This window comes from Schistocerca piceifrons, chromosome 6 (genome assembly GCF_021461385.2).
Source record: "Schistocerca piceifrons isolate TAMUIC-IGC-003096 chromosome 6, iqSchPice1.1, whole genome shotgun sequence".
NCBI lineage: Eukaryota > Metazoa > Arthropoda > Insecta > Orthoptera > Acrididae > Schistocerca > Schistocerca piceifrons.
This window is the reverse complement of record NC_060143.1, coordinates 457,090,239-457,112,280: the sequence shown is the minus strand read 5'-3', so window position 1 is coordinate 457,112,280 and position 22,042 is coordinate 457,090,239. Positions and strand designations below refer to the sequence as shown.

Genomic DNA, 22,042 nt, shown 5'->3' with positions numbered 1-22,042 from the left:
GAGAATAGGTCCTCACACTTCTTCAAACGCTTAAGGACGATTACCTGTCACGTCATTTAACCAATATTAGGACGGGTGATAGCTGTACCGTTCCAGTCAAATACGGTCTAGCCTCGTAAGACCGACGTCGTGTGGTGTTTTCTCGACCGATATGTACCTCACGTCAACAAAGGTCGTCCTACCGTCCTCTGTTATCACTGACTCCAGCATATCGACACCCCCCTTCGACTGCAGTGCCTTATATACCGCACGGAACATGCAGGGCTCAATTCAGTCTCCTCTCTGCATTAGCTATCAGACGAACATAGACACCATGGACCAGAAGCAGTTAGATGACCTCGCCATCGAAAACTTCAGGCAGTACCTCCGGATCAAAAGCGTTCATCCTAATCCAGACTACGGTAGGCCTCAACCACAGTTACTACATATTTAGAACTAATTTCCAAATATTCTACAGCACGTATATTTTGAAATTTGTGTGTACTTTATCGTTTTTGGTGTGTTTAGTTATAATCAACAGTCTTGTGATCACTCAGACGATATGATTGAATAGACACAACTGTCAGTACAATTTTTGACCGTGAAAAAATTTAGTATGATTGATTTTTTATCTTGGCGTTAACCAACTAGTAGAGCTCATCTGGGCTTTCATAGTCACTGACATTTCTCTCTAATTACGTTACAGAAGTTTTTTTTTTTTCTTGTGTGAATTTAAATGCAGTGTTCCCACGGGTATTAACGTGCGTTGGGACTGAGGTACGGGCTCACATCTCGCTTTCTTCACCAAAATGTCGTAGAACCTTTGCTCCCATTGTATCGAAGAAAAAAGAGGGAAACGTACTATGCGCCCGTCGATATGTATGCAAATCCCAGTACGGAAAAATGTTAGCTCTCATGTATAAAACAGTTTCAGATGTCTGATTTGTTTACAAATGAGTTAATATGTTATATATCTGATTAATATGTTATATATCTGACGCTACGCACGTAAACGAGAGATTGGGAAAAGTTTGAAATTATGCTTAAAATCTGTTGGAAGTCGCTAAATGCCCTCATTATTAAAAACTGGATGAGTAAAGTCTGAGTAATTTACGCTCCATTGTAAGCAAAAGCTAGTTCTTTATGGAACCGAATTTTTCTGTATCATATAACGATATAATTGTGCCTTCAATGACATATGTAGATGTTGTCCACAAAGTGTGCTGTGAATAGAGTTAATAATAGAGAAGCACTAAATTAAAACGTCGTGCCTGATGTTGAAGTCTTACTGCACACCATTTCAAGCAGAAGCTATTTTTTCACGCTTTTAAATGCGTATGGCGTCATATCTCCTGAAATATGTGCCGTACAATGGTATAATTTTGCAGTTACATTCAATGAGATATATGAATACTACGAGACCTGTTCAAAAAATTCCGGATCTTTGTCCACAAAACGTTTCTACGCTAACCTTTTACATATTATGCATGGTCTCCCTCGAAACTCACTCTTCCACAACTGACACACCACTAACACGCTTTTCCGACTTCCGAAGTGGTCTTGGTATGCCTGTTGCTGGATCGCGCGAAGCCCCGTCTGCGAATATTTTTATCTCGTCTGTCGTTGCAAATCTTCGTCTTTCAAAAGGTTTTTCTGTGTTGTAAATAAATGAAGTCCGCTGGAGCCAGGTCTGGAGAGTACGGAGGATGAAGCAGCACAGTAATTCCCTTTCTTTGTGCAACAGTCACTCACCAACAGGGATGAATGTGCTGGTACGTTATCATGATGTGAGAACCATTACTTGTCTAGCCACGTTTCGGAACGTTTTCTTATTACATTTTCTCGCAGGCGTCGCAACATGCCCCGACAGTAAATTGACGAACAGTTGAAGGAGTAATTTTAACAGTGGCGCAAGTCCATTACCACCACTTTTCTGAATATAATGCTTCTGAAATTAATGTTCCAAACAAACAGAAAGAAAGGTTCATCTGTAGCAAGAAGGCATACGTTTGAATATTTCTGGTATCTCAACTGCAGATTTTTCAGCGCTCATTTAACTTTAGGACTCTGTATCTCAGAATGAACAAAAATGGACTTGCACGACTACTGAAATAATCCCTTCAGTTTGTCCCTGTATCACGAATTCAGGATGAATAAATCCTTCAAAGTAAAAAAAAAAAGGTGTTATAACGGCTTTGACATTTGACCTGACCCTACCTGACGACCCTTATTTGGTCTTGGAGAACATTTCGCAACCCATTGTGAGGACTGAACCTTGGTCTCAACATCATAACTGTAGATCCACGTCTCATCAGCAGCTATGATTCTATTAAACAACGTCTCGATCTCATTTGCGCAATCACAGATTGCCAGGCGAACGTTTTCTGGTGTTGAGTCATGAGCCGAGGGAAGAACTTGGCGGCAACATGATGCATTCCAAGATGTGTCAGGATTTCATGACATGATCCATCTGAAATGTTTCATTCTTCTGCAATCTCTCGGACAGTCAGTCTACGAGTGGTGGCACAATATAGTTGACGTTCCTGAAATGAGCGTCGTCGGTAGACGTCGAAGGCCGTCCTGAACGAGCGTCAGCTTTAACTTCCGTCCGGCCATTTTTAAACCGTTAGAACCATTCGTAACACCGAGTACGGCTTAAGCACTCATCGCCGTAAACTTTCTGCATCGTTTGGGATGTCTTTGTAAACGTTTTCTTGACTTTGGGGCAAAATTTAATGCAGGTGTGTTGCTCCTATAACTGTGCCATCTCGGAATTCGCCAACTGTGCGACACAACGCTCTACTCAGCACAGCACTGAACAATGACTGACAGACATATAACAATGAAATTTGCGGCAGTTACACGTTGAACCACTGTCGTGTCGAAGCCCCATTTGCTCTAAATTATGAATGTCCCTGAATTTTTTGAACAGACCTCGTATACTGAGACTGTTATAAATTGTACGTTGTCTAATTGGAAGTCACATCTGGAAGTTGGAGAGATCTTTAGAGTCTGAATAAGAGTCTCTAACCGTTCTGTCTAGCAACCTGTAATCTTCTAAAGTTGTGTTCCCAGGGCAGAAGACGGCTCGTAGATCGTGGGATCTTCTTCGACGGAGGCTACTATGCTCTCATCTCGAACTTGGATCTGTGTTTGTGCTTTTTTTGTGGGATGCCACTTGTCCACTTTAGTCTCTGTATCTACAGAGGGCAAGATCTGTAGTACTGACAATGATGGTATGCGACACCTCTCATTAATGCATGCTGCTTTTTTATATTTTAAAATATCATATTTTACACTGTTTTCTACAACACTCGACATAACTTTCTTAATAGTACGGTAACTTTTCTGACAACTTCAGCCATAGAGTACGACAGGCCGTCCGAGACAGAGATTCACGTCCGGCTCTGAAGAACGCCCGAAACAGTCTTACTAGCGCAGCCAAAGTACTTCGTTTCCCAGGCGCGCCAAAGCAACCCGAAGGTGTCCGAAGCACTTCGGTAGTAATATCATTACTCTCATGTTTCTCAAAACTATTGAAATTTAATGAACAAAGACGGTAGACTCGTAGACTAACCATTAAAGACTGTAATACTGAAAACTGGGTTAAATACAATGAAAAGTATATAAGAGAAGTTAGGAGTTTTGGCGCCTAACACTCGAATGTGCCGACCAATCAGAAGCAAGTTCAGTACAATTGGCGGACTCTCCCGCGGGAATAGTACATACTGTACCATCTGCTGCTTGTACCCCACTCCACTTTGGCACCATGCGATACTTAATGTGTATCAAGCTCTATCAAGGCGAGCTTCTAGCAGGATAAAATACTGGCAGCCACAGCCAGGAATATCATCTGTGTTGCGGATAGAGTCGGTTTTAAAGAAGTAGCACATTCTGTGCCAGATGTAAGCGAGGAAAAGTTTCGTAAAGGTTTGAAATTATGTGTGAAGTGTTTTGGAAGCAGCTAGGAGCTCTTATTCTCAAATACTGGATAGATAAGTTCGGGGTATTTCCGCGTTGCAGCTATGCTGCCCTATAACGTACACACTGATTCCAACTGTAATACTTGTCATATTGTGTTAAACTTTCAACGGAAGAGTATGCTTCTTAATTAGTAGATTATGACAGCATGTTAAATTTTTAAATTCATTCAGTAACTATACGAAATATTGGAATCAAATCTATCTTCCCTGCGGATGCCGCTAGACAGGCAACCTGAAACTGGTAATGGTTTGGGATTCAGGATACTGGGATAATCGCTTTGTTATATAGATTCTTCAGATATAGAAGCTACTACACTAACTGCATATTTTGATACTAATTTTTCCGTGCATTAAAACTGACAGATTACTTTTTATTCAACTAACGCAGCTGGAAAAGACAGCACCCATATCGCATAAATGCGTATCGTTAGCTGGAAGTGACCACAGCTTAGCAGTAGGAAATGGGTGAAAGCTAAGTTTCTGTAAGGATTGTGGTCAAGAATGTGGAAAATCGGTCTTCATATTTAGGGCTAAGAAATGAAAAAGGAAACCGCCTAGTAGAATTTTTCACAGAGCATAACTTAATTATAGCTAACACATGGTTCAAGAATCATGAAAGAAAGTTGTATAAATGGAAGAACCCTGGAGATACTAGAAGGTTTCAAATGGATTATATAATGGTAAGACAGAGATTTAGGAACCAGGTTTTAAATTGTAAGACATTTCCATGGGCAGATGCGGACTCTGACCACAATCTGTTGGTTATGAACTGTAGATTAAAACTGAAGAAACTGCAAAAAGGTGGGAATTTAAGGAGATGGGACCTGGATAAACCGAAAGAACCAGAGGTTGTACAGAGTTTCAGGGAGAGCATAAGGGAGCAATTGACAGGTCTGAGGGAAAGAAATACAGTAGAAGAAGAATGGGTAGCTCTGAGGGATGAAGTAGTGACGGCAGCAGAGGATCAAGTAGGTAAAAAGACGAGGGCTAGTAGAAATCCATGGTTAACAGAAGAGTTACTGAATTTAATTGATGAAAGGAGAAAATACAAAAATGCAGTAAATGAAGCAGGCAAAAAGGAATACAAACGTCTCCAAAATGAGATCGACAGGAAGTGCAAAATGGCTAAGCAGGATGGCTAGAGGACAAATGTAAGGATGTAGAGTCTTATCTTACGAGGGGTAAGATAGAGACTGCCTACAGGAAAAATAAAGAGACATTTGGATAAAAGAGAACCATTTGTATGAATATCAAGAGCTCAGATGGAAACCCAGTTCTAAGCAAGGAAGGGAAGGCAGAAAGGTGGAAGGAGTATATATAGGATCTATACAAGGGCGATGTACTTGAGGGCAATATACGGAAATGGAAGAGGATGTAGATGAAGATGAAATGTGAGATATGATACTGCGTGAAGAGTCTGACAGAGCACTGAAAGACCTAACACGAAACGAGGCCCCGGGACTAGACAACATTCCATTAGAACTACTGACAGCCTTGGGAGAGTCAGTCCTGACAAAACTCTACCATCTGGTGAGCAAGATGCATGAGACAGGCGAAATTCCCTCAGACTTCAAGAAGAATATAATAATTCCAATTCCAAAGAAAGCAGGTGTTGGCAGATGTGAAAATTACCGAACTATCGGTTTAATAAGTCGCAGCTGCAAAATACTAAAGCGAATTCTTTACAGACAAGTGGAAAAACTGGTAGAAGCCGACCTCGGGGAAGATCAGTTTGGCTTCCGTAGAAATGTTGAAACACGTGAGGCAATACTGACCCTACAACTTATCTTAGAAGAAAGATTAAGGAAAGGCAAACCTACGTTTCTAGCATTTGTAGACTTGGAGAAAGCTTTTGACAATGTTGACTGGAATACTCTCTTTCAAATTCTGAAGGTGGCAGGGGTAAAATATAGGGAGCGAAAGGCTATTCACAATTTGTAAAGAAAGCAGATGGCAGTTATAAGAGTCGAGGGGTATGAAAGGGAAGCAGTGGTTGGGAAGGGAGTAATACAGGGTTTTAGCCTCTCCCCGATGCTATTCAATTTGTATTTTGAGCTAGCAGTAAAGGAAAGTTCGGAGTAGCCATTAAAATCCATGGAGAAGAAATAAAAACGTTGAGGTTCGCCGATGACATTGCAATTCTGTCAGAGACAGCAAAGGACCTGGGAGAGCAGCTGAACGGAAAGGGCAGTGTCTTGAAAGGAGGGTATAAGATGAACATCAACAAAAGCAAAACGAGGATAATGGAATGTAGTCGAATTAAGTCGGGTGATGCTGAGGGAATTAGATTAGGAAATGAGACACTTAAAGTAGTAAAGGAGTTTTGCTATTTGGGGAACATAATAACTGATGATGGTCGAAGTAGAGAGGATATAAAATGTAGACTGGCAATGGGAAGGAAATCGTTTCTGAAGAAGAGAAATTTGTTAACATCGAGTATAGATTTAAGTGTCAGGAAGTCGTTTCTGAAAGTATTTGTATGGAGTGTAGCCATGTATGGAAGTGAAACATTGACGATAAATAGTTTAGACAAGAAGAGAATAGAAGCTTTCGAAATGTGGCGCTACAGAAGAATGCTGAAGATTAGATGGTTAGATCACATAACTAATGAGGAGGTATTGAACAGAATTGGATAGAAGAGGAGTTTGTGTCACAACTTGACTAGAAGAAGGGATCGGTTGGTAGGGCATGTTCTGAGACATCAAGGTATCACCAATTTAGTACTGGAGGGCAGGGTGGAGGGTAAAAAATCGTAGAGGGAGACCAAGAGATGAATACACTAAGCAGATTGAGAAGAATGTAGGGTGCAGTACGCACTGGGAGATGTAGAAGCTTGCACAGGGTAGAGTAGCATGGAGAGCTGTATCAAACCAGTCTCAAGACTGAAGACCACAACAACTACAACATTCAACGTAACTCTTATTTGTCTAGACCACTAGTTAAAAACGACCTTACAAACTCGCATTCTAGACAAATAAAGGTTGTAAGTTTAATTTCTTCTATCTAAGTACAGCTGTACGTTAAACTGCATTCGACTGACACAATGTCATCGGTACTCTCCTTCTGTTCAGTACAGCCTACCTTACATGGCAGATAAAATCAATAACTGCCACGATTTTCCAATGGCTTACTTCACTAGTTCTTTCTTCCTACCGAAAATATAATGGGTTCTCTCTCGTGTTTCACATGACGCCTGGTGTGAACAGAAAACGTCGGTTTGATCTCATTACAAAGAAAAATATTTCAAGAGTAATTCTGAAAACCAGTTCGATATATGGGGCCCACATTAGTCTGGTGCGATATTCAGAGCCTTGATCGACTTGCCTTGTCTCGAGCGTCCGATCACACCGTGCTGTCTAGTTTCCATAGCGACTCTACTCTGTACTGGTTTAATAATACAGACAATAAAATAGAATACAGACTAATACGCGTCCACCCAATGGAATGGGTGCATATAATACTTCTTTTATAAAATATTTTGTGGTTGAAATTTACCAAAATATTCCGTTGGCTATGATTGTTGCATGAACCACGTAATGAGCATTAGTTGTTTGGAATGGTTCTGACTCCATGTCGCGGAAACGAAATTACTTATGTTCATACTGTTTACATCGATTGTTTATTTTACTTTCAGTGTATATTTTTCTCGATTCGTTATTTTTTTTCTCTCAGTAAAAGTTTCGATTTTATAGTGCACGTGTGACATATTAGCTGTATTGGACCAAATATTCTCTTATTGCAAGGCTCCATTTTTTTTGCGGTAGCTGAAATCCCTTTGTTACTCTTTTTGGTGTACGTGGGGTTTTGGTTTCTTTTTCTTCTCCTTCTTCTTCTTCTTCTTTTTCTTCTCCTTCGCAGCATACTGTCCATGTTACCAACAGTTCAACGCTTAAGTACATTATTGTGTCGTCTTTTATATGTATTTTACTGTAATAATATAGGTCGATATTTGCGTACTTGTGCCTGCAGAGTGAATTAAATGGATGTTCTGTGATGAGAGCAGGAGGAGGGAAATGGACGAGGGACGAAACTGAAGCACTACAAAAGAGAAGCCTGTGTAGTCACGCTGTGAAACGTAACTAATAAAATTTGTACAACAGAGGCGTAATTCGAAGACTCAGTCGCAGTGTTAAGATACAAATGCATAAAGAAAAAGACAGGAGGAAGCGAACTTGGCCACATATATCCCCTACTAAACCACGTCATCATCACTTACACAAAAGCAAATACCAAACACACACTAAAGAGAATATTCAGTATCACACTAGACGTTACACGATAACAGACACGCATAAAAACTGACTTTCACAGAAGAGCTTGATTAAATTATGAACCGACCGACGTTTTGCCAAAAAATCAACCTTGGAAAATATTAGAAATGCTTAGGCTCCTTTACTTGACTATAATCGTGTTTAGCAAAAGTAACATTTATAATAGTGACACCTACACCGTGAGAAAGGAATTTGTGCTCTACTTTAACGGAAAATAGAAGAATAGCCTTAAAAAAGCTGAGCACGATCTCAGGACCGAGTTCTCACGTATTCAGTTTCCTACCACCAAGCTCATTGGTTATATGTGACAGCAAGTTGTACACTATTATTTAAATTAATTTGAAGTTGTATGGTCCCTGCTGTATCTGTTTACTTTTAAATTCACACACTGTTCATGTTTTTGTAAATTTTTGTTAAAATCCTGACTAGTCCTTAATCTTCTGTACTGTCTCCTATTTGTCATATTATTCTGAACAGTTTAATAAATTATTACGTTTGGATACTAGCTGTGGTACTTTGGATGTTTAAAGACTACATCGGTAGAGGTTCAAGACTTTAAAATTTGGTTGGGAAGTGTCCTCTATTGATAAAGTATGTCATATAGGTCTGAAAAAACAAATATTCTTGCGTAATCTATACTAAAGACAGACGCAGCTATTTCCGTACTACAGCACGACCAGACACACATCAATTAGAAAATTTATCCAAGAAACACTCAGGATTCAACAAGAATTACATTTAAAATGTGGAGTGGAGACAACGAACAATTGACCAATTCCAGCCTCCAATCATTTTCTATCTTAATCTTAATTGTAAGTAGTTCAAAGGAACTTCTGACTCTTCTATTGTTAGACTTTCCGTCTTAGTATCACTTTCGCGCCCATTATTACATCCAGATATTAGATTATTATGGTGCTCAAACACCTATTTTTTAACAGACTGAGAAAAACGCACTGAAAGCTGAACTTAAGCTGTGACTCTTGCACTAAAATAGCACAAATACGTTATTCATGGTGTGGCCAATATATATTTCAGCACAGTTATGTCGGTATTTCAGGTAACGAAGACTGATTTATCGTGTCGAGAAGCGGTGTCGGTCTTTACGAGATGATCGAGCAACTTTGGAAGTTTTCACAGGCATGTGTTATCTTGTGCATACATAGCTTAGCGTGTTATCTAACCCAGTGTTGACCGTCAGTTAGTTTCCATTGCCTTTACATTAATTATGGTTCAAATGGCTCTGAGCACTATGGGACTTAACATCTTAGGTCATCAGTCCCCTAGAACTTAGAACTACTTAAATCTAACTAACCTAAGGACATCACACACATCCATGCCCGAGGCAGGATTCGAACCTGCGACCGTAGCGGTCACGCGGTTCCTGACTGAAGCGCCTAGAACCGCACGGCCACCGCGGCCGGCACATTAATTATGTCGACTGCATAATGACTTACCTGTTTACAATGCACAAGGCTGGCGAAACGTGACTGTAATAAATACTTGTGCACTATGTTGCCGTATCTGTCTTACTACATAAGTTAACGAGCTGACATAGCACAAAAAGATATGTGCCAGCAAATAGTCTACTCTTCTCTAAAAGCAGTACTTAGAACCCAGTACGTTAGGGGCCCATTCTACCCCCTTATAGCTGCCTGCAATTCCATGTGGCTTCAGTACATAAGACATTGCGCGGGCGTTCTGACTTCAGCACAGGACATTAGCGCCAATGTTAGTCCGCTGTTGTTTCGGCACGAAAGATCTTTTTTTTTCCGCGCTTCCATAACATTTCATCATCAGGAACAGTTCGCCATTACCTTATTTCTATCTTAGATTATCCTACGGCGAGAAAGGGGATTTCGCAATTACATGCAGTCCTGCTGTTAACATGAGTTGGCGCAAAGATTGGAATCCTTGCGTAACAATTCCTTGTCTGCACAATGACATCGTACCATGGGTGGCTCTTTCTCATTATATTTATTTTAACTCCACTATTCTGGGGCCACAATACGCTGCTGTGGACATAGTCATCAAACCAAATGCACTTCATGTTAAAAGTAGAGACACGGTGTCGTTTTTATCCACTCTAGCAGTAATGTTCTTACCACAGATACTAAGCACAGACCATAACAAAGTTTGGCTCAGAGAGGTTTATGCATGGCAATAGAAGACCAAGTTTCCTCTTATCAGTTACATTGCTTTTTATACCTGTAATCTTTCCTTCACTGGTTAGAGACTCTAGGACGATTATTCTGCCAAATTAGTTGATACTGCTTGTTTATCATTAGAAAAGGGACATGCGAACACGAAAATATAAAATTACCAAATATGCAGCAACCAGTCGCAAAGTCATGTTTTATTTACTCACTTTTGCAAATCGATTTCAACTGATTAACAGCCATCATCGGTGCTTTCAACCAATATATGCACTGAGTACCAATACTGTCTTCAGCAGAGGTCAAACGGGCTACAGATGTATTAGTTAGATGTTGGTGTTGCATGGTGAATTTTGGCATTAATATAGGTACACGTTTCTGCTTGGATTTCCGTGAGTTTTGGGGATAAAACCACTTTGCACAGTTCATTCTATTGGATTTATTCGCCAATATTTATGAATTTAACTAAACAAAGCATTGTTTCATCCTTGATATTTATTCGGGCCCTGTTGTCTTTCATAGCAAGGACAAAACGACGCAGATAAATATTACGTGACGTTTCATGCCAGGTGATTACTCAGTTCACGTTGCTTTTGATGTTAGACTACTGATGCGTGGACCATAATTGTTCTTTATTAGTTCCATTTTAACTATCGTAGTAACCAGAGAGTAATTAATAATGCCACAACCAAATTGTTCGAGATCCAGATGGGATAAATCGTAAAAGTAGAAATTAAATGAAAAAAATATTTTCTTTCCAAATGTCACTAAACGCAAACCCAATTATAGATTTTTCTTGAAAGTAACGATTTTATTACCAAGTACGAAGGCCTGCTCACAAGTAATGCCTACGAATGTTTTATACGAAAACCCTTAAAGCTTTCTAAATAAAACTTGATTAACATTGTACATCTTTATTCTTCGTGTATATATATACTTGCAGCCCCCTGCTGCTAAAGGGTTCCGAGTAGTAGCGTGTAACATAGCAATGTGTAACATACATATGTCGATGCGTGAGAAACAGAGTGCTGAAACCGAGTTTCGAATGCGAAGAGTTCGTGCACATATGGAGTACTCTCTCATTTAGTATGGGTAATGCCGGTTCACATACGAGCGCTGCGATATCTGCAGCAAACTGACCCTTCGGTTCGCTATCATGCTCCATACAGTCCCGACTTGGCCCCATCCGATATTCTTCTGTTTCCAAAACTTAAACATCACCTTCGAGAATTTCACTTTAGTAGCAATGAAGCGATGCAAGCAGAGGTGACGTGGCTCCGTCAACCAAGTCAAACGTTCTACAGTGACGGTATCAACAAACTCGTTCCTCATTGGGAGGAATGTGTTCATGGCCAGGGCCATGAGAAATAAAAATCCAAACATAAAGACTAAACAAGTAGAATGTTAATTATATTTATTTTACTTAAAAAGTTTTAAAAGTATCCACATAAGAATTCGGCGGCTTTACATTTTAGCACGCTGTCGTGTCGAAAAAAACGGAGACTGTGCTCATTAAATTATTTCTTCGATAATGCCCATTATTTCAGCACTATATTACTCGCATTGCTGAAATAACACGTCTCCCTAGCCGTCGTCACTATCTCATGGGTGGTAAGCTGTTTTGAATGTTAGTGGTGGAAAATATTCAGTCCGCAGCTCGGGGTCGTGCGCTAGCGTTCTCGCTTCCCGAGCCCGGGTTCCCGGGTTCGATTCCCGGCGGGGTCAGGGATTTTCTCTGCCTCGTGATGACTGGGTGTTGTGTGATGTCTTTAGGTTAGTTAGGTTTAAGTAGTTCTAAGTTCTAGGGGACTCATGACCTGAGATGTTAAGTCCCATAGTGCTCAGAGCCATTTGAACGATTTGTTTTGAAAATTTTCACTGCCAATGCTACGGCGTCAAGGAATGGAGAGGTAATGCGTATGGTCCTGATCACCACTCTCCTCGTCAATGATCTGGATTCAGATCTAAACCTCTCTGTACTGTCTCATGATGTGATTGCATGTGACACTGTTGACTGTAATTGGCTGTCGGATGGGTACACTTAGCTCAACGGCTCCTTCGGCAGCATTCGAGATTATTGGACTATGTGAGAGAATTATCGCACAATTTTATTATTAGCTCATGCACCCACGTTGCTAACGCGAATAATATGCAGAAGGCACCAGAAAGGCAACTCTGACGTTGCCGCTGATAGTGGAAGCAAGGCTAAAGAAAAATCAAAACACATTCGTAGGATTGGTCGACCTGGAAAAAACGTTCGACAAATGTGAAATAGCGCAAGATCTTCGAGATTCTAACAAAAATTGGAGTAAGCTAAAGGGATGATGGGCAGTATGCAATATGTACAAGAGGCAAGAGGGAACAATAACTGTAGAAGACCAAGAAAGCGCTCTGATTAAAAACGGTGTAAGGCAGGGATGTAGTCTTTCACCCCTACTCGTCAGTCTATACATCGAGGAAGCAATGACGGAAATAAAAGAAAAAATCTGGAGTGGAATTAATTCAAGGTGAAAGGATATCAGTGGTAAGATTCGTTGGTGACACTGCTATTCTCATTGTAAATGAATAAGAATTACAGGCTCTAGCGAACTGAGTGAACAATCTAATTAGTACGGAATATAGACTCAGAATAAACATAAGAAAGACTAAAGTAATGAGGTCAGCAAAGAGCTTAAGATCTGCAACAAAAGCGAAAGTAACGCGAGATAAGTTAAAGGAATTCTGCTACCTAGGCAGTAAAATAACAAATGACGGACGGAGCAAGGAGGACATCAAAAGCAGACTTGCTATGGCAAAAAAGGCATGTCTGGCCAAGAGAAGTCTACTAATATCAAATACCGGCCTTAATTTGAGGAAGAAATTTTTGAGGATGTACGTCTGGAGTACAGCATTGTATGGTAGTGAAACATGGACTGTGGGAAAACCGGAACAGAAGTGAATCGAAGCATTTGAGATGTGGTGCTATAGACGAGTGTTGAAAATTAGGTGGACTGATAAGGTAAGGAATGAGGAGGTTCTATGCAGAATCGGAGAGGAAAGGAATATGTGGAAAACACTGATAAGGAGAAGGGACAGGATGATAGGACATCTGCTAAGACATGAGGTAATGACTTCCATGGTACTAGAGGGAGCTGTAGAGGGCAAAAACTGTAGAGGAAGGCAGAGACTGGAATACGTCAAGCAAATAATTGAGGACGTAGGTTGCAAGTGCTACTCTGAGATGAAGAGGTTAGCACAGGAAAGGAATTCGTGGCGGGCCGCGTCAAACCAGTCAGTAGACTGATGACCAAAAAAAAAAAAAAAAATTGGCAGCTAAACAACCAATGATGGACGGAGCAAGGAGGTCTTAAAAAGCAGACAAGCACTGGCAAAAAAGGGGAGATCCTAGACAAGAGAAACCTACTGGTACCAAAGATAGGGCTTAATTTGAGGAGGTAATTTCTGAGAATGTACGTTTGGAGCACAGCATGGCATTTTAGCGAACATGGGCAGTGCGAAAACAGGAAGAGAAAAGAATTGAACTATCTGAGATGTGGTGCTACAAAATAATGTTGAAAATTAGGTAGACAAGGTAGGCAATGAGGCTCTTCGAAGAATTGGCAAGGAGAGGAATGTATGGAAAATACTGACAAAAAGAAGGGACAGGATAGTAGGACATCTGCTAAGGCATCAGAAATAATTTGATTTGTACTAAGGGGACCTGCAGAGGTTGACAGCTGTACAGGAAAAGAGAGATTGGAATACGAGCAGGAAATAATTAAGGATGCAACTGGTACTCTGAAATGAAGAGGTTGGTGCAGAAAAGGAATTTATGGCGGGCCGCACCAAACCATTCAGAAGACTGATGACTAAAACAGAAAAGGTATTTTCCGGCACCAGGTCTCATCTTCTCCTTTCCCTGTCATCAGTGTGCAACTCAAACATAATATTACTCTTTACATGCATCCGTTATACTCACCTACACTCTGCAAATACAGGAAGGAAAGAGGCCGGTGTGAGCGGAAGAGTAGTACAAAATTGTTTAGGCTTTCGTGACCACTTGTTGACAAACTGCCTGTTGGCTTCTGTCCCGATTTCTTCGGCCAACTGGTTGATGATTTTTCTGACGTTTCGTCAGCACGTATGGCTGGCGCTGTCAAAGCTTCACCCTCCACTGATGGTGGTGGACTGTCCATCACCAGCAACGGAGAGAGAAACTTTAACAATGCTAGCCTCTCCTGCTGGCGAGGTGTCGACGGAAGAAACCGAGAGAGAGAGATGGCAGCAGGCACCCGAATTCACTCTGAGGGATATTGCAGTTAACGGTGTCATACGATATTCACACTTACTACTGAAGTTGAATCTGCCATTCCAAATCTATCATAATTGTCAGCTAGTGAATGACGTTGCAAATCACCGGCATGTAATACTCAGGTTTCATCACTTAGTGGACGCAAATTGCACCACATTTATTATACTGTTGGATTATCTCACCTTCTGGCTGAATACGTCTTCTTTTATATTTTATTTTTTATTGCAGCATCGTGTGTGTCCTTCTTCCGGACTCAGGCGGAATCCACGGACCTGGAATTCTTCGTTCATGAGTTTGTGCGCGGGAAGCCGGTGATAGTGATGAAGTGGGACGGAACGGACCCCCAGCTGCCTGCCGTGATGCTCAACTCACACATGGACGTGGTGCCTGCCAGCAAGGTGAGTGAAGCTCAACGCTACCCTGTTGACAAGCTGCACCTGCGACCAACAACCGAGTGCTTACTGAAACCGAGAGAGAGTGTTGATCACTGCAATATGCGGTGAAACCCATACTTCTTGGACGCATTTACTTCATAATTCGTGGTGGCAGAGTAAGGTGACAAAGGAAACATTCTTTTTAGGAAACTCATGAGAGTAGGCAGCATTAGAAACGCATATTTTTTTACTACCGATCACGATCAACGACCATCATTTGGTGTGAAAAATTGGTCCCTTCAGGTCACATGCCAGTCATTTTGAACCATCAAATCGCATTAACTGTCAAGCTCATGAATAATAACATGTTGTTGTTGTTGTGGTGGTCTTCAGTCTTGAGACTGGTTTGGTGCAGCTCTCCATGATATTCTATCCTGTGCAAGCTTCTTCATCTCCCAGTACCTACTACAGCCTACATCCTTCTGAATCTTCTTAGTGTATTCATCTCTTGGTCTCCCTCTACGATTTTTACCCTCCACGCTGCCCTCCAGTACTAAATTGGTGATTCCTTGATGCCTCAGAACATGTCCTACCAACCGATCCCTTCTTCTGGTCAAGTTGTGTCAGAAACTCCTCTTCTCCCCAATTCTGTTCAATACCTCCTCATTAGTTATGTGATCTACCCATCTAATCTTCATCATTGTTCTGTAGCACCACATTTCAAAAGCTTCTATTCTCTTCTTGTCTAAACTATTTATCGTCCACGTTTCACTTCCATACATGGCTACACTCCATACAAATACTTTCAGAAACGACTTCCTGACACTTAAATCTATACTCGATGTTAACAATTTTCTCTTCTTCAGAAACGATTTTCTTGCCATTGCCAATCTACATTTTATACCCTCTCTACTTCGACCATCATCAGTTATTTTGCTCCCCAAATAGTAAAACTCCTTTACTACTTTAAGTGTCTCATTTTCTAATCTAATTCCCTCAGCATCACCCGACTTAATTCGACTACATTCGGTTATTCTTGTTTTGCTTTTGTTGATGTTCATCTTATACCCTTCTTTCAAGACACTGTCCATTCCGTTCAACTGTTCTTCCAAGTCCTTTGCTGTCTCTGACAGAATTACAATGAAATAATAGCATGGAAGACAATAATTTCTCACATCTGCAACCTTCATCATGCACACACACAGAAAACTGGATACACATTGGGGTTAAAAATATAGGATAGCGAAATGTTCATACACAGAAAGTGGTAGTATAGAGAGTATACACGGTGTAAAAGGACAGTGCATTGTCATTTGTACTCAGGTGATTCTGTCAAAAGATGTCTGACGTGATAACGGCCGCATGACGAGAATTCATTGACTATGAACGCCGAGTGGCACTTGGAGCTAGACGCACGAGACCGTCCATTTCGGAAACCGTTACGGAATTCAATACTCCGAGAAAGTGTGCCGAGAATACTAAATTTCACCCATAACCTCACACTGCGGACAATGCGGTGGTTGACAGCCTTCATTTTGAAACGGCCCCTTAGAAAAATTAAAGAATGACTGCTGATAATCCCCTTACGTTATTTGATTTTCAAACAGATAAGCAGAACTGAAAGTACTCAGACATTTCGCTCTTTACTTATTCTGATCATCACTAAACTGGAACACAATATTTTTAGCGCAACGCAATCTGACTTTTAACAATCCCTACAAAAGAATGGCCCTGACTAACATTAACCTATACCTTTCACAAATCACTTACCTCACAAAATTCTTCATTGCTCGAACTACTGCAATACAGCGAGCACCACTACTGCCAGCTAAATAAAAGATTCAAACTACTGAAGGCACTAACTACTGATAGGCATAGTTAGCAAATGAAAGATTTTGATAGAGAACCAGCAATGTATTTACCTTAATAGTGTTCAAAAGTCCTAATATATATAACAGTCCATGATATCCAATATTACAAATTTACTGTCTCTGATGGACACACGTCCAGATCGTCCGCTCTCAAAATGCCGCCATCTCTCTCCCCACCTCCACCACTGCTGGCGGCTCACCTCCAACTGTGCAACGCTACACGCTGTTAACTGCCAACTGCCCAATACTACAATAGCGAGTATTACAAAATGCAAACCAGCCACGGACTTCACACAGCACAGCCAGTGATTTTCATACAGAGCGCTACGTGGCGTTACCAATATAAAAACCTAAACAGCCTATAACACTTCTGTCTGTTACTAGTGTACCATAACCTTAAAGCTGGAAACAGGTTGTGAAATAAAACTATTTTGTCATAGCAATTGTGGTATAAAGCAACAGAGCAGTGTTACCCTCTGAGAGGAATTTTGTTATGTTGACCGTGTTATTCCTAACGGAGGTGGCTTATCGGAAATGAAAGTCAGAATTACGTAAATAATTAAACAGTGACAAACAAAATATTGCCTGTCTGCACTGTTTAACGGATAACGAAAACGGTCGCCAGCCTAATTATCCAAGAGAATGATTAACATTCACGTTCAAGAAAATAGTTATTAGTAACTTTAATGGATAAACACAACCTATACTTGGCCACACGCGAGTACAATGAACTCTGACACACTCATATGTTTACGGTAAGATTGAAACTAACAGTTGGAGCAGCACAAACTATTTGCAAAATTATAACAGGTACAGAAAAACACTATCACTTTCAGGGCTTACACAAACTGAGTGGTCTTTATAACACCACCATTAACATTCCCTCTAGGATCATAAATTGGACATAGGTTTAGGTTAAGTCTCTCTTAGTTAAATACTTTACTGTTTAAAATGAGAGTTAGTTCAAATTCACTGACAGGTTACTTATCACTGTTTTTCTAATAAATAGATTATGATTTTCATAAATAAAGATCTTTCCGTTATTTGTTATCTCGCATTAGCACACTAGACAAACTGTGGATCCTGCTATACTGTTAATATGCACTTACAATACACATGAGAGACAAACACTTAGTAATCATGAACATATAATTTCCTACTATGCAGTTTACCTCTTTTACTACTGTGAGACATAAAATTAACATTTATGTAAGATACTGACACACTTTCTGCGATTAACAACAGGCAGTAATGTGATCATTTACTAAGCAAAACTCTATAAGCCTCAGTCTTGAGAAATTTTAATTTGAAGTTGGCAACAACACATTAATAAGCAGTTTTACTGGGAAAATTATTTCAGCAAGCATCATTAACTTTAACTCACTCTCTTGCCACATTAACTTTAGCTTTCTCTTTACTATGTTCAAAGGGGCATTAATTAAAAAAACTGGGTTTTAATGTACTTTCAGTAAGGACACTCGGTAATCACTTTAGTTCAAACGGAGAGGACCCTGAGAGTAGTTATGATGAGGAGGAAAGTCAAGGTAGGTACATAAATTCAGATATAAATTACCTTATATTTCAGCACATTAGCACATCCACTAAGCTGATCCTTTACTGTACATCATTATAATATTACGTTGCCATGATTGCGCAATGTGGTGGCAACTGCATGTTGGTAGGTGGAAATGCAGGCAGAGTTGCTGGACTTTGTCATTTCTTGGTGGCGATGATAGATACAAATTCCAGAATAGTTCCAGCTATTTATCCATCCATCCAAGGCCTTGGAAAGAAGCAGGAAAAGCCTCTCTCGGAATCAACACAATATGCATCTTTTACATGACAGTGCACAATTTGGTAGCTCGTCCCCGACTCGTAGCTCGTCCCCGACTGCTGGCTCGCCTCCGACTCGTAGCTCGCCTCCGACTGACTATCAGTTCCACCTTTTCTACATGGCCAGCCACAATTTGCGCGCGCTACACAGTTCCGTTCCCGAGGGGAACCACAACAACTTTTACATACAGAATAACTAAGAATCCTAAGTGAGGATCAGCAGTTTACATAACAGCAACCAAATGCATTAAATAAAACAGAACATTTGCACATATTGACATTTCTACCAAAAATTATCCACACAAAATTACAATCATATACAGTAAGTTTTGTTCCCTCCAAATGGGACAAAGCATTTAAACGACAATATATTACACCGCATAGAATCACACCATGACTCAAAGTTTTTAGAAAGAAAGTAGTATACAGTTTTGTGTTATCTATTCAAACAAACACATTTACAGAAGCACAGCAATGTAACATTAAGTGAAAAAAAGCAAAATAAATCAGTACAGCATTAGAGCTATGGTGTTACACATGCCCCATGTTTCGTTGAAGTTTCCAGTCAGGGATACTTCAAGGAAACATCCATAACACCTAAGTGGTGTTGGCTGCAAAAAAAATTTATTCCATCCAACTTCAGTTGAGACAAAAAAAATACATATTACAGATATACAGTATATAATCTAACAACTTCATACATTTCTTCCCAAAAACATCCCCAAAATAAAGCATTTACAGTAATTTTCGTTTTCACACTGGTTTATTGAAACTAATTTTCATCATGACACTAGATATCTTTAAGCATGTTCATTTCATACTCATACAGTTCAAATAACAGACAAACAGTACACAAAATAATCTTCACATCAGTAAAATAGGTATAGCTTTCAATAAAATAAAAAAAGTAAACACTTATACAATAGCACAAAACATTTTAACTTAACAAAACAGGAATTTGCCTTTCAATGTTTTTAAAGGAATGTAAATATTCAGACCCACAAGCATAATCATGATCACAGTACATTTTACAAGGTTCGGCAATTAATGAAATATTGAAAATTTCAGTTAGCATCCACATATGTATCAATGTTTTGCACAAAACTGCTATGAGAACCTTTTTCCAACTGACTCTTTAAATACAAAAGTAGCTTTTCAAGGTTTTCTCAAAACAATTAACTTTAAAGCTGCTCTTCATTAATAGCAGTTCAAAAATGTTTGTTGCACATAAACACATTAACCTATTCAGACCCTATCTTTAATCATCACTGCTGTATTTTTAAAACAAGGCAGTCCAAAACAAACATCTACATCCATTTGAATAAGAATGCATATACATTTTATAAAAACTTTTCAAAGTCCTCAATAAGAATAGTCAGTTTATAACACATTGACCAATAAACCTAACTAAGTTCACTGCTTGCCTCAGTACTAGCAGTCCATGTTACACATTCTGCCTCTCATTGGCTTGGCAGTCTTTGTATGTAAACATTTAGACACAAAAACACAATTTAGATTAAGAACACTAAAACAAACATTTTTCAATTAGTACACTGCCCCATCCTCTAGGTTTGGCAGTTCGTGACCACTTATCAACTTTTTGCCCCACAATGGCAAGTCCTTTGGCTACTGCTCACACAGCATATTTGGGTAGCCCTCAGCTTTAGGACCACTGCATTTTTATTCTTTTGTCTTGTTTTGCTGCTCAAAACCATATTTTTGAGCAGTTTATTGACATCATTTCCAGGTTTTTTCATCTTTATGTCACATCTTTGGTAAAATTTGCTTTAATGGTACAAAACATAAAACCTGCAACTTTGAAACAGTAATTAGACACTGGCAACAAAACCATTTCTTTTCAAATGACATCAGGAAGCATATACATTAATCAAAAAAATTTTAAATGTCCTTTTTGGTATAATGTCAATGTTCAGTAGTTATTTGAGAATCCCAGATTTGTGGTTTTTCTCCCCACTTTCTTATTTTTTCACACATTTAGGCCATCAGATATGTCAAGATCAGAACAATAACTTTAAATCCTATTGCAAGTGATTTCTCCTACCTTTTGTGGTACTAGACACAAACCTCTCACATCTATTTTACATACATTAGTCAGGTTCATCTCCTCAGTTTTTGACACACACATTTTTTATCACTGTTCTTACCCATTTCTATACAACCATTTTGAGACATTAATCATATTAGATTATTCACTTTAAACATTACTTTGCTTCTTTCTGCACATAACCATTTATTCATTTACTTTAACTGCATGTTCCTATTCCTTTTTATTGTACCCACTTACTAATAAAATGCTTGATTATTTTCTAGTGCGCCCAAATTAATTATTCATTTACTTGCCCACAAACAATACACAGTATCTCACATTATTTCCACACCTTTTAGTTTATTCTGAGAGAGAAGAAGGAGAGAAGATAGTAAAAGTTCTGAATGATGAAGAGGAAGGTTGGCAGCATGAAAAGAAACAGAAGTAGTGCTGGCAACGACTCGGGTCCCTGGTGCTCGTCAGGCACCTGACAATGCAAAGAGTGCATGTCCCCTGAGGCTGCTACATTTCATTCATCATTGGTTTCTGTGGACATATAACTTCAGGTCAACTATATTTCTAACTCCTAAAGGCTTCCTTGACCTAGGGTACACAAGAAAATAAGCATTTGCATGTGGAGTTCCTTGCACTTCAAAAGGCCCATTGTAAATGTATTTGAATTTAGAAATTTCATTATTAATTTCACTTGATTTTTTATGGGTCTTCACTAAGACATCATCTCCAAGCTTAAATTTAGTTGTTTTAAGGTTATTATCATGCCTTTTGGATCTAGCGGCCACTTTATCTTTCATTCTTTTCTTAACTAACTCTTTTTTCTAATGCAGGTTAATTCCTACAATAGGTGGGAATTGCAAGATCTCTTCAATAATACTTTTACTTTTACGGTCCAACAAAATTTCTTCAGGGGTAAAATTGGTGGTTTCATGGTATAAGGTGTTCATGGTTTTTTCAAAGTCACTTACATGAACCATGAACCATGGACCTTGCCGTTGGTGGGGAGGCTTGCGTGCCTCAGCGATACAGATAGCCGTACCGTAGGTGCAACCACAACGGAGGGGTATCTGTTGAGAGGCCAGACAAACGTGTGGTTCCTGAAGAGGGGCAGCAGCCTTTTCAGTAGTTGCAAGGGCAACAGTCTGGATGATTGACTGATCTGGCCTTGTAACAATAACCAAAACGGCCTTGCTGTTCTGGTACTGGAATGGCTGAAAGCAAGGGA

The 22,042-nt window shown here is 39.7% G+C and overlaps 1 protein-coding gene across 1 annotated transcript in view; it reads left to right on the top strand.

Annotated features, from left to right (window-relative positions):
• The first annotated feature begins 313 nt into the window (after positions 1 to 313).
• LOC124803377 (aminoacylase-1-like) overlaps positions 314 to 22,042 on the top strand; it is a 103,211-nt gene continuing 81,482 nt past the window's right edge. The window contains exons 1-2 of the mRNA XM_047264563.1: positions 314 to 401; positions 14,906 to 15,075. Coding sequence (XP_047120519.1) covers positions 314 to 401; positions 14,906 to 15,075 — 258 coding nt within the window. The remainder of the gene's footprint in view (positions 402 to 14,905; positions 15,076 to 22,042) is intronic.